Consider the following 20006-nt stretch of genomic DNA (forward strand, 5'->3'; position numbering starts at 1 on the left):
AAAAGAGAGTGTTCTTTCCATCAAGGGTTTTGTTTTTACTTCTGTAACTGACTCAAGCTTTATAACAAGAGGCAGGGTGGGATGAGTAATTTAAGAACATACAATATAATATGTTTGTCCCTAATCTTTGTGCTGAACCTAGTCTGTTAAAGCATTGCAGGTGGGTTGTTTTGTTTTGTTTTGTTTTTTTTCCATTGCACAGTTAGGATAGCCAAATAAAGGCTCTTTATTTCTGTATTCATGCAATATTTTCCTTCACATTTCAAGAAAAATGTATTCAATTAAAGGAACATTTCTGGTTAGCAGATTTTAATGTAGTTATCCATATTCATGGGCCATACACAAACCTGTAATTGTTTTTCCAGCCTAGCAAGCTCTTGATTGTTCCAACTTTTTCTTTTCCATCTGCCTTCACAGCTGGGGGACACTGGCCGGTACACCTGCACTGCGTCAACCCCCAGTGGCGAAGCAACATGGAGTGCTTACATTGAAGTTCAGGGTAAGTCCATACATTATTTTCTGGTAAGTAACGCCAGTGGCCTTGTCCACGAGAGACAAGTTAATGTGTTACCTGCACTCATGTGCCAGTTTGTGCATGTGTAAACTTTTCTTTTCCTCCCTCCACATCTGTTAGAATTTGGAGTTCCAGTTCAACCTCCAAGACCCACGGATCCCAATTTAATCCCCAGTGCCCCCTCAAAGCCTGAAGTTACAGATGTCAGCAAAAACACAGTCACTTTATCATGGCAGCCAAACTTGAACTCAGGAGCAACACCAACATCTTATATTATAGAGGCCTTCAGGTAGAGAGAGGGGGTTTCTTGCATGCTGCTTTGCCTTCCTTCCTTCCTTCCTTCCTTCCTTTTCTTTTTTTTTTCTCTCATTTCCCTCTTTTTTTGCATCCAATGTTCTTGTTCTAACGTATGCATCCATCCTTAGCCATGCATCTGGTAGCAGCTGGCAGACCGTGGCAGAAAATGTGAAAACAGAAACGTTTGCCATCAAAGGACTCAAACCTAATGCAATATACCTTTTCCTGGTGAGGGCAGCTAATGCATATGGGATTAGTGATCCAAGCCAAATATCAGATCCAGTGAAAACACAAGGTAAATATTGATTGACTGAAACCTGGAATGCCTACTTATCTGTATCTATTTATACTAGCGTGGTGTGTGTGTGTTACATTGCATATTTGCAAACTGTTCCCTCTTTTGCTACACAGTACAATGTCTACAAACTCTGTTTTTCTGGACTGAGACTATCAAGATTGATAATAAATGTAATTGCCTCTCAAAAGATCACAAATCCACTAAAAATACCCTGTGTCTATTTGTATGTTCTTTACAATTTTGTGAATTTTAAAAGTCTAATGTCTTAACACTATTACAATTGTATTTATAGCATAGCAAATTTGTTGGTGCCAAAACTAAGTCTGGATAACCTCCAAGATGATTTTTTAGAGTCCCCACCCTAGTTAATGTATGTCCTGTGAAGATCACACAGAAGTAGGTGACCATTAGAAACTTGGTCTTCATGCCTCTATGTAGCCAACATCCTGCAAGCCATGGAAGAAATACTTTGGGTCTTTAGTTATTCTCATCTCTTATTCTCACTGTGTGAGGCTTTAAAAACCTACCTATCACATGCAGATTCTGAAATGTTATCCATTGGGACTTTCTTTTCAATATATTATATTCTTTTGTGGATTGAAATTACTTTCTTCTTTTTGTCCCTGTTACTCATTCTATTAGTTTAGTATTCTTATATAGCGAAAATTTATACTTATTTGAGCCAACTGTTAGTTTTTCTTTAAACCTAATGGCATGGTAATTAAAATGCACTTGCTCTTACCTTAGGAAGGGTGTTAGAAATGAAGAGTTCTTTCCCCACACACAGAAGCATTGCCTCGGAGTTAACATTTCCAAAGGGGAAAAAACTGTGGATTAGTTAAAATGAGAGAAGCAACCCACAAAGTGCCTGAAAGACTCAAACTGCTTTCTTCCTTGTGGGGGGGGGGGCAGGGGACAGCCGTTGCGTTTTCTGGCTACTCCTAGGGCACATCTAAACAGTCCTTTAAGACAGACATTTTGCTTTAGAACTCACAGAGGAAGTAAGCTCAACTGCAGAACATGCCCATGTCTGTTCCTTGTGGATGAATTCAACACACCCAGAGGCCTAGGCGTATTTGCTATTGTGAGTCACCTGCTCGGCCTGCCTTGAAACAGTGTGAGGCTTTCGATACTAGATATGCATTTGTGAAGAATGTAGACTCTATGGCAGCATCTAAATGAATTTAAGCTTCTGTGCCCCTAGAAGATTCTCTATGCAGTGCATCTAAGTGTAAGTGTTGATAGCTGACACTGCTATTTTGACACACTTATGGGAATGTTTTTGTGACATCCTCATTTGTAAATGAAGATATTGTTCATATGTTTTATGAACATCCTTTTTTTTCCTTTTTACTTGGATTAAAACAGCATCCTTCAGCTATATAGCTAGTAAAACAGCATAATAAAATGGATCTGTGTCACCTAGAGACTGACTTTCCAGGGAAATATGCATACCATTTTGAAATGAATAATACTTTCATCTCATCTCCTCAGTCTAGTTGTGTGGCTCTTAGCAAGCTGATCATTCCTAAAGACTCAGTCTCCTTGAGTATAGAATGTGGCCAAATGAACTCCCTTCTCTAGGGCTGACAAGGATTATTAACTAATTACTAATAATGCACACAGGATATTTTTTCTATCCAATGTCATAGCAAACTCCTGCTTCGTTCAGTGTCTAAAATAAGAATAAGGAAGATTTGTAGAAAAATTCAGCTATCACAACACTATGAAAAGTAGCAAGTTTGCCAAATGAGAGAATCAATTAAATGTATCTTGACAGCTTGGAATGATGAGCCAGCACTAACAAGATTAAAATTAATAGAGCGAATTAAAAAATCTGGTACTTGAATTGTGGTTTGAAAAATTAACTATAAAAGGCTAGAATAAGCGGCCCAGCTTAAGGGGGTGGGGGGAATGTTGGGGCTCAGTGAAGTGCGCAGACTGCAGATGAAATTAACTTTAAGATCTGTCTGAATTCACTGAGGGGTGTACTTGCCAAATGAACGAAGTTCTTCCTGACCTGGATTTTCAGGGTTATGCCTGAACCCAGTGACCTTTAACCCTTTATTTTTATGGGTGGGATCGTGCTTTATGTAATGTGTTGGCTGTGAGCACCTTTTCAGATGGACTTTTAAGACTTTGTTTTACTTTGGTTGGAAAGATGGTGAGAATCAAACCCAGAATCTCATAGTCACACGGGAGCATCTTACCCACCACGAGCTGTGCTTTACCCCAGCCATGACTATTTATTTTACATCCCAGATGCCTCTTCCTCCCATCTTCCTGCTCCCCCCACCTTCTCCCCATCACATCCCCCATCCACTCCTCAGAGAGGTGAGGCCTCCCATGAATCATCAAAGTCTGTCACATCATTTGAGGCAGGACCAAAGCCCTCCCTTCTGTATCTCGACTGAGCAAGGTATCCTTCCATAGGGAATGGGCTCCAAAAAGCCAGTTTGTGCACTAGGGGTAAATACTGGTTCCTCTGCCAGCGGCTCCATAGACTTCCCAAGCCCCCCCCCCCAACTGAAACCCATGTTCAGGGGCTTATGCAGGTTCCCCAGCTGTCAGTCCGGAATCAGTAAGCTCCTACTTGATCAGATCAGCTATTCCTATGAGTTTTCCCCTACATGGTCCTGACCCCTTTGCCCATCACTCCTCCCTCTCTACAACTGGGCTCCAGGAGGTCAGCCCTATACCTAGCTGTGGGTCTCTGCTTCTGCTTTTATCAGCTACTACATGAAGCCTCTATGATGGCATTTAAGGTTGTCATCAGTCTGATTGTAGGGGAAGGACATTTAAGGTACCCTCTCCACCATTGCCTAGAGTTTTAGCTGGGGCCACCCTTGTAGATTCCTGGGAATTTCCACAGTGCCAGATTTCTTGCTAACCCTATAAGGGCTCCCTCTATCAACGTTTCTCTTTCCTTACTCTGCCTCTCTGTCTTTTCCCCAACTTGGCCTTCTAGATCCCTCATATTCTCCTCCCCCTCCCGTTCTCCCCTTCCCCACTAGCCCCCCTCCCCCGCAGCCAAAAGGTACTTATCCTATGTTGGGGGAAGGCGTAGTATTTAATCATTTAGACAACGAACACTTCCTTTCTGTTTTGTAGAGGTTGGCAACACATCTAAATGTATGTGTCACAATACAGCAGTCTATAAATAGTTCTGACCACCCCCCCCCATCTTTGTTGTTGTTTTTTACACTGCATTCCTTTTACTTCTTGGAAGGAAGAGACCCATCTGCACTTTAGAAAGCCCCTTGAGCTCAACCAACCGTTGAGTATAGAGTCTAGCAAATTTAGCAAAACACTTCCCTGTCCCCGCAAAGGACACCAGTGGCAGTTTGACTCTTACTGTGTCCCTTGTCTCCTCTTGAATTATTTAGTATCTATGAGACCGAAAAGAAGTTATTAAATCCTCCATGCAATACAGTAAACTAAACCAACATCAATTGAATGTTAGGAAGGCCTCTAATCTGACAGATCTCATCAGATTTAGCTTATCAGACCTCTCCTGCAGCTCTGTGTCCCTCCCTGAATACTCCTCCACTTGCCATCTCCCTTGGTTGAGAAGATCCTAGTTTCCTCCTAGGAGATGTGCCGGTCATCAGCTTGCTACACTCACTTTCCCCTGGCTGCCTTTGCCAGCTTCTCGTTCCTGGTCTTCTCCGCTGCAGCTCCACGTTCTTTCCTTTCCTGTGCAGCTGGAATCATTGCAGCGGGGTATATCACACTCAGAGAGAACTGTGCCAATGCTCTCGTGCTCAGCAGTAAAATGATCATTACATGGTAGGAGGCGCTCTTAAAAATTACTCTTTGCAGCTCTTACCTTTGCCTCCTGCCCTTTTTGACTCACACAGGTTCTCTGCTTGTAATGGCAACCCCCCACCCCCACCCCACTCACACACACTTCCTATTTGCTCTTCTCTGATACAAAGGGTGAGCTGTAATGGATGGAGAGATGGCTCAGTGGCTAAGAGGCCTTGCTCTGAAAGCTTAACGACCTACCTTAGAAGCCCAGCGTCCACATAAAAACCCAACCGTGACCACTTGCATAGTCCTTTGAGACTATTGCCATGGGGAATCGGGCAGAGACAGGATCATTGGTGGGTTTGCTGGCAGTCAGCCTAGCACCAGGCTCATTGAGAGATCCTGTCTCAAGGCAATGAGGCAGAGGGATAAGCAGAACACCTGAGGTCCTTCTCTGGCCCTGAAGATGCATGCATATGTCCATACACACACTCACATGAACACACACATACACACACACACACATACACACGAACATACACACACAGACAAAGAAGGTAAGTTTGCTTATTTTTTTTCTATATGCAGGCTGACTCCACAGTTCTGCTAATTCTGCTTTTCTGGGAGGTATTGTCTGGGCAGTAGCATGGCGTAGGGCCTGACCGTGTTCCTGGTTTGTTGCAGATGTCCCACCAACAAGTCAAGGCGTGGACCACAAGCAGGTCCAGAGAGAGCTGGGGAATGTCGTCTTGCATCTCCACAACCCTACTATCCTTTCCTCCTCTTCAGTAGAAGTACACTGGACAGTGAGTTGTAACATGTGTATCGTTTTTAAAAATCAGGGGATTTCTGGGAGATAATTATATAAAGGGAATTTACATCACTGTTTTTAAGTTCCACACCATTGTTAATTTTTTATGCCAATTTTGTTTATTCCAGTGGCTTTCTCTGCCTTTAAAACATCATGTATATTTGCTAAAATAATTAAGCCTGCTCATGTCAACGGAAAGAATCACAAAGTATTTGAATACATGACATGTGACGTGCACATTGCCACATATTTTTTTTTTAATTTAGGAATACTTCCAAGTAGTATTGAGCAGATTTTTAAAATATATTCTTATTAATTCTGTGAGAATTTTATGCAGCTATGCAATGTATTTTGGTCATATTCATCCCCTATCCATGCATTGCAGAGCCTACCCCCATCCACTTCTAACTTCATATTAGTAGGATTTCAAAGCCAAAATGGAAAAACAACACCTTCTCTAAGATACCCACATGTCTCTTATATAATATGCCACCCATAGTGAAGCTATGTGGCTGCTGAAACATTATAATCCTACTATAGAAGCTAATGGTTCCTTATAGTTATGTATTAGAAACCCACACCGTGGGGTCCCATTGTTTTTTATTTGTTTGTTTGTTTGTTTTCCTACTTGTTGCATTCTTCTTATTACTTTGCAGCGAAACATCCAAACGGTGCGACTAATTCCATTGTTATTCCTCATTGAAATAGGTGGACCAACAATCTCAATATATCCAAGGATATAAAATTCTCTACCGGCCATCTGGAGCCAGCCACGGTGAATCTGAGTGGTTAGTTTTTGAAGTGCGGACCCCAACCAAAAATAGTGTGGTGATCCCTGATCTCAGAAAAGGTGTCAACTATGAGATTAAGGCTCGCCCATTTTTTAATGAGTTTCAAGGAGCAGACAGTGAAGTCAAATTTGCGAAAACCTTAGAAGAAGGTACGTATGATGGAGTGGACTCCTTGGGCACGTAAGATATCCCCTGCGCTTTTTGAATTAATGGAGGGTGTTTAGAAGTTAGTGATGACGTTCATCACTAATCTGTGTATAGTAGAATGTTTTGCTATGGGAATTCATTTGCTAACAGAAAGTATAAGAGACACAGTGCTATGTGAGCGACTCGCTTCAGCGGCGACCTGCACACGTGTTAACACTGTTACTAGAATTCATATGGAATTTCTCATGATTTGCTCGCTTTTTTATTCACGGGAGCTAACGTTAATGGGGTGTAGATAAGGTGAGTAATATCTGGGTTTGCCCGGACTTTCCAGAGTCTGCATTTTCTCCTGATGCCTCATGCTAGGAAACCCCGTAGTTCTTGGCAAACCAGTATTTCCACCCTGTAACTGAAAGCTGAAAAAGAGTATTCCCATAAATGTAAAGAATTTCATCTCACAGTATACTTAAAAGGGGGGGGGGATTTTCTCTTATTGTGGCTTTATCTATGGATGATATGTTATACATTCTCCTTCCCATGTATCATTCTTCTTCCTACTTTTGTACATTTTAAAGGGGATCATGAGAGATTCAGGTGACAGGCTAGAAGGAATGTACTGAGGATTGTTTTCATTTTTAGAAATGTCTTACTAGTCTGCATATGTGTGTAGGTATATGACATCATAGTAAAGACATGGAGAAAGTATGTTTTCTCCTTCCTTGGGATCCAGTGATATAACTAAGGTGGACAGGCTTGCCCGGCCAATGCTGACCCACCTCACTGTGGTGTTTTGTGTTGTAATTCTAACTGGTTATATATATATAAAAAAAAAAAATTCACTATATCAATGACTTAGTAAAACTGAAAGAAAACTTGTAGTTTGGAGCCATTTAGTGTTGGGTGATACCCACACTTAAAACATTCAGCATCTGTATGTTTGCTGTGTGTTTTTAAATACTGTATGCTTTAGTGTTCTATACACTCTACGTTTTATTACAATTTAATAGCACCGAGCGCCCCTCCCCGAAGTGTAACCGTATCAAAGAATGACGGAAATGGGACAGCGATTCTCGTCACTTGGCAGCCACCTCCTGAAGATACTCAAAATGGATTGGTTCAAGAATATAAGGTAATAAATACATTTAGTAAATACAATGGCAGCCCTCACGGCTCACAGAAAAAGGAGCCTGTATGAATTGTTTATCGTTCTTTGTCGCCATCTGCTGGCCTAACTGCCAACATGTAAAATTATTTCTTAGATTCCCTGCAGTTATCTTGGAGTAATTGTCCATAGTAGGAAAACTATTTGGAATGTAAATGAGTAAAAATTAAAATAAAGGTTGTAAGTGGATTGAATCAGGAACATCTCAATAGAAAATTAGTGTGAGCTTTTTCAGTATTTCTGCAAACACTGTGTGTGTGTGTGTGTGTGTGTGTGTGTGTGTGTGTGTGTGTCTGTGTGTCTGTGTTTAACTGTAAAACACGCAGTCCTGTACTTAGCATTCCTCTGATTCTTGCATATATTTCTGGTTATTAGCTAGCATTGTGGCATAGATTCATATCCATTATTGAGGTTTGAACATGGACACATCTGGCTGTACATCTATGAATATGAACCTGTGCTTGGGAAGATGGGCTCATTTGCTTTCTCCTGTGTAAGTCAGCCACCTTGATACAAGCTAGCATCAGAGGCACTTTCTTAGTCTGACCAGGACCATTGTATGTTTATTTTAGTAAATGTTCTGGTCAAAGGAAAGCTGGACTAAGGAACATAATTTTATTATCATTTATTTATTTATTTATTTAGTGTGTGTGTGTGTGTGTGTGTGTGTGTGTGTGTGTGTATACTATGTGTACCATGGTGAGTAAGGATAAGTCAGACAACAACCCCAAAGACTGTTTTTGCTTCTACTATGCAGTTTCTGAGGATCTAACTCAAATATCGAAGCTCAGTGATCAGCATGTAATCTACTGAGACATCTTGCTACCTTGGAACATTTTTTTTTTAGTACCAAATTAACTCATAAAGCTGAAACTATTGATACACATCTGTAATTCCAGTTCTTGGGAGATGGAGGCAGGAGGCGACACACACACACACACACATACACACCCCAAAATAGAAAACAAAATGAAAAGTATTTTTGTTTTTACTCTGTGTATTAACTAAACCTAAGATTAATGGTAGGCATAGTATTTGAAAGTGATTTTTTGAAACAGAAAAATAAACTTGTAAAATGTTTGCCCATGAGCTGTTCATATACTTTTTGGGTATTGCACAGACCTGGGGAGAGGGTTCAGTCAGTACTTGCAGCATGAGTATAGAGGTCTGAGTTTGATCCAGAAGCCCCTGGAAAAAATAGAGGTAACAGCCCAGGCCTTCAAGCCCTGCACTAGGGAGACCCAGGCTTGCTGACTCCAGGCTGGCCAACCCAGTGGTGAGCTCCAGGTTCACTAAAAGATACTGTGTGAGATACTGAGAAAGACAAACTTAGGCCTACTTATGCAGGTGTGCATACACACACACACTCACACACACAGAGAGAGAGAGAGAGAGAGAGAGAACTGATATAAATATACTATAGATATATAGATATTTCAATTTCAAAGCATTTCAAATAAAATTTTCCCTTGGAATTGGTTCATTAAAAGATACAAATGGCCCTCATTTTAAATGCTGTCTCATAAGGGCTAAGGTTGTTTCAGTGCTAGGGTGTAGCAGGATGTGATATTTCAGCCCTGGGAAGCAGACTGTTGTAGAAGCATTTGTAAAAGAGCCTAAAATTTGATGATGTCTTGGCTCTCAAGCCAAATTGTGTAACGTAGAGATTTTTCCCCTAAGAGTCAGAACTCATTTCTCTCCTCAAGAAATGTGCAAGGATGGATTTCACTTAACTTCATGGTCAATTTAAAATAATAAAATGCCTTTCGGAACCTGATTGACTGGTACAAAAGCAGTTTGTGGCTTCGGCTCAGCTGTGTAATGTAATTGCTGGGGGAAAAAAAAATCACCGAGGAGTCTCTTTCCAGTGGGCAGGTCCGGATAGAATGTCCCAGCATTTGTGGGCATTGTGCATTGAAACTGTATTTTGAAGTAATAAAATCTTTCAAAGGCGAAGTGACAGGTTAAAGGTGATGAGAACATCTGTGTTGTGACTGCCCTGGAGTCTGTGCTCCTGGTTTAGTTTAGGAATAAATAGTCCATCCTTGCTAGTCCTTCCTGCTGCTCGAGGGGATTTCACAGAACCCAGAGTAGTGTGAATCATTCTAAATACCACTTCCTTGTGGAGACAATAAAAATATCTCCACCCCCCCCCATATCCCTTTATTCAAAATTATCATTCGATGGTAATCTTGTAATGCCACATAAAGCCAGGCTTAGAGTGTAGTCAAACTTTGATTCTCTTAAGTAGATGGTTTCTTCCTGCTTGTCGCTGTCAAAGTTCATGACTACACAGAGTAACTTTTTATGACAAGAGCTTCCTTGCATCAAGTGTACGTAGTTACTTTTTGATTCCCAATGTGTTCTGAAACAGAATCGTTATTTCAATTTATACGTTAGCTCTGATTGTTAATATTGTTTATTCATCACAGTTCAGCATACCATGCCCTAGATAAACCCTAAGGTGAGTCTTACCCCTCAGAAGTATTGTATTTTCAATACCAACCATATTTACATGAAATGTTTTAGACTGTTCAAGAGCCCTTCTGCCCTCACAGACAACTGTTTCTTGTTTTTGATGTTCTGGTTTATTCTGTCCTGAAGTATCAGGCTCAGTGATTCCTCTGCATCTTTGTTTTTGTTTGCTGGTTGGTTGGTTTGGTTTTTGGATTTTTGAGATACAGTTTCTCTGTGTAACGGAGCTGGCTGTCCTGGAACTCGCTCTGTAAACCACGTTGGCCTTGAACTCACAGAGATCTGCCTGCCTCTGCCTCCTGAGTGCTGGGATTAAAGGTGTGTGCTGCCACCGCCCAGCCCTATGCACCTTTATTTTGTTGCATCGGGTCATATGGGGTTCCTCTTGCAGTGTAATCTACAGATGATGGCAGATACATTATTGTTCTTTATGTGGATATTCACAGCCTTCTTCAGAATAATTAATTTCTTCATGAAAATTTCTTGATGTTAAAAAAAAAAATGAGGAAAGCCTGGTGAAGGGCGCTGATGAGAACCTTGTGAGAGAAATAACCATGTTATAGCAAGTCGACCAATTTATATGATACGATTTTTTAATTATTTATTTGTTTTATGTATTTATTTATGTGTGTGCAGGTGCACATTGAGGCCAAAAAGGAATATCTGATCCTTGAGAAATTGAGTTACAGATGCTTCTGAACTAAACTTACATGGGTGTTGGGATCTAAACTCTGGTCCATGTGATCCCTGTGATTATGTAGCCAGCCTCCTTAACTGTTGATACCTTTCCATCCCCTGTATCAGGATCTCAACCTGTGGATTGTGACCCCTTTGGGGGTCAAACAGCCCTTTCATGGGGATCACCCAAGACCATCAGAAAGCACAGATATTTACATTATGATTCCTAACAGTAGCAAAATTACAGTTACGACATAGCAATGATAATAGTGTTATGGTTTGCGGGGGCGGGGGAGGGGGTCACCATAACACAAGGAACAGTATTAAAGGATCGCAGCATTAAGAAGGTTGGGAACCATTGCCCTAGATGATAGACTCTAAATGATTACATCTAACAAAAGTACCTATGAAGCTTGACTGGAATAATCTCAAAATTAGGTCAAGGCAAAGAATGACTTTCAAAGTTGCCATCATGGGATTCCTGATGGATCTGAACTCTGTGTCGGTGTCGGTCTGACACTTGCCTGTGATTTATATTGAGCTCTGTGCTAACTTGGATAAATTGTCAGCTTTCCTTCGCTGGTGTACTTCCTACAGGTTTGGTGTCTCGGTAATGAAACCAGGTATCACATAAACAAGACCGTGGATGGGTCTACCTTGTCTGTGGTCATCCCCTCTCTGGTCCCTGGGATCCGCTACAGTGTGGAGGTGGCAGCAAGCACTGGGGCTGGTCCAGGGGTGAAGAGTGAGCCTCAGTTCATCCAGCTAGGTAAGAGTCACATGACCTCTCATTGTCCCACGTGCTCTGCTTTGCTCTTTTCATTTTGCTCATAGACCGGCCATTGTTGCAAGTCCAGGGGAAGCTAGAGTATGGCTTATGGCAGCCATGGGTATCTTTATTTAAAAGATAGAAAGTAAAGGTACATAGCCATGACTCACTTACGAGGGCAATGCATTCGAGGGGACTGTGTCATTGTGTGGGCATCACAGTATAGTTATAGAAAGTAAGATTTCTCATGCACTAGACAGTGCCATCTTATGGGAACATGATTTGCATATGGTTTATCAAGTATAATTATTGCATTTTCAAACACAGAGCTGTCAGTATTTACTGTCATTCTTGCTCTGTCTTATGGAATTTTTTTTTTTTAATCTAATTAGCAAGTGCTACTAGTTGAACATCAAGGAGACCTCAATGAAAAAGAAAGACACGATCTTAACAGGATACTCCCTTCACCTAGAGACAGGAGAGTGGGCCTAGACCTTACTCCAAATGACTTGACAGATTCTGATAATCCCTCCTGGAAGACATCACCCTCCCTGTGGGTTGGGGGGGGGGAATCGGATGGGAGGGGTATTGGGAGGTATGGGAGGGAGAGGGAGCTGGGATCAATATGTAAAATAAGGAAAAATAATATATATTTAAAAAAGAAAGACACAATCTTTCCATTTATGGATCTTACACCTGTTTTGGAAAGAGAAATGTCTTAGTTAGGGTTTCTATTACTCTGACAAAACACCATGGCCAAAAAGCAAGTTGTGGCTGAAAGGGTTTATTTGGATTCCACTTCCATAGAACTGTTCATCATTGAAAGAAGTCGGGACAGTGACTCAAACAGGGCAGGAACTTGGAGGCAGGATCTGACACAGAGGTCATGGAGGGATGCTGCTTACTGGCTTGCTTCCCATGGCTCACTCAGCCCAGGGATGGGACGGCACCACCCACAATGGGCTGGGTCTTCTTTCCCCATCAATCACTAATTAATACCTTCAAGCCAGAGCTTATGGAGGCATTTTCTCAATTAAGGGCTCCTCCTTTCAGATAACTCTAGTTAGTATGTCAAGTTGACATGAGACTAGCCAGCACAAGAAATAAAAGCCTTCCCTGCAACATTTAAGCCAGGTATTAGAAGTTTATAGCACTGGGAAGTTTTTATTTACATTTAATGTCTATTTATTTTTATTATAACAGGCAAATTAAGAAATTCATTTTAAATATTTATATGCTAATTATTTAGTTGGTTAAATATAATTTCTGCTTAAAACATATTAGGTTAATAAAAAGAAAATGTGACACAGAAGACTACATGACTACCATTCACTCAGAAAATATCTTACATTCAGAATATACAAATTAACAGTCATTGGGAGTAAAATACGAAACAATAAATACTGTTGTTCCTAAAAAGACAAGAGAATATGGTTTGACTTTTAAGCCGTGACATTTAAATTATGAAAGGTAACACAAAGTGCATGGTCAGCTTTCTATTTTAACAGCCAGAAATTAAACCTTGGAATGTTTTTATGTCACGTGTTAAACCGTGCCCAAAGAATCAGATGACACAAGTCTCCACCTTCTTAATGTACTAACAATATTGTCATTGTAGGATTATGTCAGAATAAAATTAAGAAATATTCAGCTTGGAATTTTGTTCACATTTCATTGTTGAGACAAAGATAGGCAGAAAATCGCTGTGGTTGTGACACAGGAAAGTATCTACTCACACAGGTGTTGGTTAGCACTCTCTTCCACATAAACTCTTAAGACCAGGCACGTGGGCCACCGGCTGATGAGACTGTATCTTTAGAAGGACATTTCCAAGGTCCCCCCAGGCCAGCTGAAGAGAGGAAAGGAAACACATCCCATGGGAGAGCTTAAACGCTTCAGGATAAGATAGGTGCATATTGCCCATGCCCCTTATGATTGGGCATTAAGTGATTGGGCCACCGCAGAATGAGGCCACTGTGTAGGGAAGCACCTCCCACCAAGATTTAAATGAAAATTATGAGAGGCCCCTTTAAACTTGCTCCCTCAGTCACAACTATAGGCTAGAATTTAATAATTCTTTCTTAACTTATCCTTTGCACTTACCGACTTTGAATGTGGTTATTCCATGCCTATCTTGGAGAGGAAAAGAGCTTCACAACTTATTTCAAGCAATACAGGAAGCTGAATTGCTTAATGCATCTGTTGCGATGTTTGAACACACATGCAGGAATAAATATTGTTGACACACACACATTTATCCACTTGGGTGTAATGTCAATATCTATTTTTTAACAATGTATGTTACACTGTTGGGACCCTGTTGGTGTTGTTTGCTTGTATAGCACGCTGCCTTTTCTTCCTACTTATTTTGGAAGGTGGCTTGGGAAGGAGGACTATGAATTATTTTATCAGGATTTATATCAAGAATTTTAAGAGTCGAATTGGTTTACTTGGAATTATAAATGTGTTCTGGGTTCCCATATTTTAATATAGCTTCAGCTGTACTGTCACAAAGCCTGATATACCGAGTGGCCATTTTAATTCATTAGTCACATTCCACTTTATTCTGTTAAGGCCATCTGGTCGCTCGAATTGGAACCTCCCATGGCCCTTTCTCTAAAACCTGAAGCTATCCAGTTTAACCTTGGACAAACAGCCATGAGGTCTATAAACCTGGTAGATACAAAGGGTGAATTAAGAATGAAAAGAATGGCTCTTCTTGGTGAGCATGAGAGGTTGGAATGCTCTTAGGCCAACCAGAGATAAAAGGGTTTGGGGCATGAAATAAAACTTTCAGTCAACAAACAGTTGAAAGCAGGTGACTGCTTGTGAAAATAGCTTTCCAGCCTTGACCTTCTGTGGAATGAAATTAGGAGTTGTGTTCAGGGAAAAGATTCGTGTAACACACACACACACACACACACAGAGAGAGAGAGAGAGAGAGCATAACAGAAATGTAGACATTTCAGTTGGAAAGAAGTGCTGTATTACTAAAGTAGTCTCAACACACACTTAAAGCTATTTATTTTTCATGCCAGTTAGTTGTCTTGTCAAGAAAAAGAAAAACAATATTCAAGTTAGGAAATGTTATGCATGAATAATTAGTTGTGTCGATTATTTTTCTAGAAAAAAAAAGATATGCTTAGGAACTGCAAAATGCCCCTATTTTTAAGCAGATTATATTGGCAAAATTGCTATATGTCTCTTTGGCTTGCGTTTGAGTTCTCTGTCTATAGAGTGGCTGTAAACCTTGACAGGACTCTAAGGACTTGGTTGTTGGTGTTTTATAGGCCCATGACCTGGTGTCCCCGTCATAAGGGACCCTAGACTAGCAGGTGCCCTGAAGTTTTTATTAACCTTCCAGCATGGCCCCTCTCAAGGACACCTTTGACCATGATGAGTGAGGGATGAGTATGTGTGGAGGAGGCAATGGGACCAAATGTATGACATAACAGAGGCAATTTATTTCACACAGATAAGCAAGGGAAGGGGTTGCAGATAAGGGTCAGCGAAAAGGCCACAGGGCAGCTCATTACCCTGCAGGTGTGACTCTAGAGGGAGGACATGTGGAATGGTGTCTGTATTGGGACTCGGAAGTTTCCTCAGAACTCAACCCCTATAAAGTTCAAAGGTTTGGTTGTTCCAAGAGGAAACAGTGATGGATTCCAGAGCCATCACTAAGAGGCTGTCACTCCTGTACATGTTCCCAATCCATGGAGGACAAGGGAAGTGCTGAAGTAAGTTTACCTGCTATGTCCCTTACAGAGTGGGTCGTAAGGATGCCAGAGGATACAATGCATATCTGGGTTGAGCATGCTAAGTCCTAGGAGAAATCAGAAAGAGGGGGCTGCTGAGACGACTCTGTGCTGGCTGAGCAAGTGTAAGAATCCAAAGAAGAATCCATGTTACCCACCTAAAGGCTGGGCATGACAGTGTACTTCCAAAATCCCAGCACTGGGAGGCAGAGGAAAACAGATGCCTATTGCTCGTTAGCAGCCCAACTAGAGGAAATACTGAGCTCTGCATCAAGTGAAAGACCTTCTCTCCAAAACTAAGGTGGAAAGGGATTGAGGAAGACATTCAGTGCTGAATTCTGGCTGCCATGGGCATATCCATAACACATGCACACCCACACCCACAAGTGCATACATATTTGCCCCCAAAATGTATGCACACATGCACTCCTTTCAAAGCCGAAACGTATTCCTAGAAGACAGGCCAGGCTTTCTCCCAATAGAAATGAAAAAGTATTAAGTCAGCTCTGGCCCTCAGTGCTGTTCTATTTGTTGCTAGTGGGTTTAGGACACGAGGGAACCATTCTCTTAACTGTACACCCATTGATGACTGTGCAGGACTCTAGTGTATAGCTACAATCCAAGGACAAAAGACATGAATCTGAGAAAGGATGTGTCAGCAATGAGGAGGGTGATAGGAATGGGAATGAGGTGAAGGGGGCGGGAGTTAGTGAGAGAATACACTATATATCAGAATACACTGTCTGTATAGGATAACAAAATTAGAGTAAAAGGGGAAACATAGATCCAATCCAACATGAAACTATAATAATGCAGGATGTCAGATGAATTATTAATAGCAAAAGAGCACCAACCATAATAAAATGGGTAAGCACCTTTTTTTTTTTTCAGTAGCTGTTATATGGGAAGACATTACAGCTACTGCCACTAGTGGGAATTCTGCACATTTGCTAGGCTCAAGTTGGGCATCACGCAGGGCCAAGAAAACGGGCTTCCTTGATGGTAGAGCAACCATCTTATTTTCCTAGTGTTGCCAGGCAACTCTGTGGGCCCTGAACTAAGAACTGCAGGCTTCAGCAACCTCTCCCTAGACAAGACAAATGTAAAAACGAGTGGATTTTATTACCCATATAGTCTATCAATTTTTAATTTTGAATCAAAATGTCTAACAGAAAATACGAGTCCTTTTGGCTATTCATAACACTTGATGATTCTTTTACATATTTAATGTTCTTATATTTAATCATTATTTTAAAAGAAAGATTACCCGTAGTTCTTGCAATGTTAATTTTTTAAGGTGTTTTAGTGGTCTCTGGTTTTATAATTCTTTCTGAACATAGGTTCAAATAATGTGTTATTAAGACAGTTGTAGATCCTCCATAATAGTTGTGGGAAGGGAACAATCATACTTTATTCCTCAGATCTACTTACAGAGGAAGGAAAATTTCAATCTGACTTCCGACCCCCTCCCGCCTCACACACCATTGTTAAGACAGTTTCATATGTAACCCTGGCTGTCCTGGGATTCTCTGCGTGGACTGGCTGGGTTCAAATCTCAGAGTTCTACCCGCCTCTGCCTTCTGGGTATTGGAACTAAAGCTATGTGTCACTTCACCTAACCCATTTCTACCATTTTTGAAGCAAACGTTTGAGGGTTCCTACAAAAGTGTAAGAAAGTATATGTCTATTTTTACTCACTCAGCACCCTTATTTACCAGAATGCATTAATTTTTTCCATATGGTAGAGGCGTGTTGTTATATCTAGTTAGTTTTGTCCTAAGGAACACACTCTAAACACACACACACAATTTTCTGAAATAAAAAAGGCAGGGCATTCTCCTTTAACTATAGTCTCATAAAAGTGTGACATACTTGTTTTGAATTTAAGCAAATAGAATAAATACAAATTTTCCCTGAAAAATCTCTTGAATTTCCCAATGGTGGCTGAGGCAAAATAGAAAACAGAAATCCTTGTCCGGGTGTTAACCCTGTGAAGCAAGAGCCATGTATTCCTTGTACAGGTGTCGTATTGTCGTGTTGAGATTTTTGACCCTTATTTAACCAAGTGTTGGCCTTTCAGATTCTCATGGAAACCCCGTGTCTCCCGAGGACCAAGTGAGCCTAGCGCAGCAGATCTCAGACGTGGTGAAGCAGCCAGCGTTCATCGCAGGCATCGGGGCAGCCTGCTGGATCATCCTTATGGTCTTTAGCATCTGGCTTTACAGGCACCGCAAGAAGAGAAACGGCCTCACCAGCACGTATGCGGGCATCAGGAAAGGTGTGACGGCTACAAAACCTTTTATCGTAAACTGATAATGTGTTACTCATGGCGCACAGCCCTCATGAAACGGCTTTAATACATGCAGGTTTCTTAATGGTGCTGTTATTTCTCCACACTCTCCACATAGGAACTTGCTTGTGTAGCAGAACAGCAATAGAATGTGCCAGCCTCTCAGGACCCTCTTCCTCTAAACTAGGTGTCTTCAAGGTCTAGACTTTGTCCCGTTCCTTTAGGCAGATATATTATTTTATGCTCTTGTGGGAAATTTGAAATCACCTGTCACGGGAATTATAAATTCAGGTTTATCTTGCTGTTGTTGTCATTGCTTGGGGGAGGGGGGGTCTTGTTTTATCTTAGTTTAGTTTTTTTATGGATGAGCACTTACCGCCATTTGCTTATCTGTAACAATTGCCCTTAGTGGACACAACGGTGGCTGTGTGGGCTACTTGAGGTAGCAAATCGAGGTTTATTTATCACTCACAGAGTTAACATGGAGTTGCATATTTATATGCGTTTAACTAATAGTGTCGTTAAGATGCCTACCCAGGTTTGTAAAGCACCCTTTCCTTGCCGTGATTTCCAGCATAGAGCAGGCAGCAGGTGCTGAGGGTCTCATGCACTCTCAGATCTCAGATAAGCTAATGTTTAACTTTTATTTGCTGGGTCAGTTCTTACCACGCGCTGGTAGATAGTCATCCTCTCCCTTCCCCTGTGCTCCATAGCTGGTTTATACCAGCTCAGCTATAAGTCACAGGGTTTAGTGGATAACCCCTTTTCCTGTCCTTATTTATAATGCTCTTTTTTTGCTCTCAAAATTGTCATGATTTGCATAACATTATTTGGTATCATTATGATGCACCCTAAATATAGGGCCCATACATCACCCTGATATAAGAGATTTATGTTGTTGCCACCATTATCTCCTTTTTATTCTAACTTGCACATGCTTCCTGTAGCACAAACAATATAAGCCCAGAGATAGATATTGGGGTTCAAGCTGAAGATCAGAAAAGCAAAGTAGCCAAGCAGTAGCTCTCACCTCTACCAAGGCAGAAAGGAGGTCCTGTCTTCCCTGTGATTGGAAACTGAATCTCACATGAGACCCTGGGCTTCTTCCTTATATACCTCTCTAGTGCTGGGATTAAAGGCATGAGCTCTGTTATTCTTTTAGACGGATTCAGTCTCATGTGCGGTCTTGGACTCACAGAGATCTGTCTGCCTCTGTCTCCTGAGTCCTGGAATTACAGGTGTGTGCCAACACTACTAACGGGTGTGGCTGGCTTCGCATTCTAATCCCCAGGCAAGCCTTATTAAATCATAAACAATCTATCACCACAGTTTCCTAAGCAAACACTTTCTACATGTCCTGGCACAGTACTACCTCTGACTAATAGTGTGGCTAAGTCGGTATTGTCAGCACTAGGTGGAACTCAAATACCCCTATGCACTTAGACAGAGTTGTAAGTCAGCGGCCTCAATCTGTGCTCTGGCTTACAAGGGATCTTGATGAAAGAACTGGGTGAGACTGTCTCCAGTCCTGTGAAAATGAATCCCCGACTGGCCCTGCAGCCTCCTTCCATAAGTAATCTTTTCAGGCATTGTCATCTATACATTCCACACCCACCCCGCCCCAGACATGTGTTTTGTCAATGGCCCGGCCTGTAAAATAGCAAAGAAGGGCTTAGGGCCAGTGCAAAGACAGTGCGACTCATTACGTATACAACATGGAACAGAAACAGGCACGTGTTGACCATATGAGAACCCTTGACTGCAGATCAGTGGAGAGAAGGGGTTTGTGGGAGGTGGCATGTGGGGAGGGAGGAGGATCCCCAGGAGACTGTTTTTGAAATCTGACTTGAGTTAGGAAACATAGCTAAGGAATATTTAAGTGTGGGCTCGCTTGTATACATTCCAGTCGAAGGACCTCCATTAACAGCTTGATCTTGTAAGCATCGGCCCTTGGACCCCGTCACAGCAAAGTGTCTTTAGCTATCTAACTGTGGCAGGTTAATTGTCTCTATTGTCGTGAGATATAAAGATGTGGCACAAGACTCTCCTTGATCTCCAAAGCATCCCTTTCCTTTACTAATGTCCTTTGAGCATGCCAGTAGACACCCACGTGCATTGCCCAGAGCTGTCTAACTAATACCATTGTCTTTTCAATTAGCTCCTGTTGAAACAGAAACCATGGAACATAATTATGAATGTGACTTACTGAGCCCCTGACTCTGTTTTTCTCACTTTGGCATTTTTTAAAACATTCTTTTTCTATGCGTTT

At 41.4% G+C, this 20006-nt stretch overlaps 1 protein-coding gene across 1 annotated transcript in view; it reads left to right on the forward strand.

Annotated features, from left to right (window-relative positions):
* The window catches only part of Robo1 (roundabout guidance receptor 1), a 373695-nt gene that overhangs the window by 300269 nt on the left and 53420 nt on the right, over positions 1-20006 (forward strand). Inside the window, exons 10-17 of the mRNA XM_051191745.1 lie at positions 418-499; positions 635-803; positions 940-1106; positions 5544-5665; positions 6379-6610; positions 7616-7737; positions 11521-11692; positions 17528-17725. Of these exons, the coding sequence (XP_051047702.1) occupies positions 418-499; positions 635-803; positions 940-1106; positions 5544-5665; positions 6379-6610; positions 7616-7737; positions 11521-11692; positions 17528-17725 (1264 nt within the window). The remainder of the gene's footprint in view (positions 1-417; positions 500-634; positions 804-939; positions 1107-5543; positions 5666-6378; positions 6611-7615; positions 7738-11520; positions 11693-17527; positions 17726-20006) is intronic.

This window comes from Phodopus roborovskii, unplaced genomic scaffold (genome assembly GCF_943737965.1).
Source record: "Phodopus roborovskii unplaced genomic scaffold, PHOROB, whole genome shotgun sequence".
NCBI lineage: Eukaryota > Metazoa > Chordata > Mammalia > Rodentia > Cricetidae > Phodopus > Phodopus roborovskii.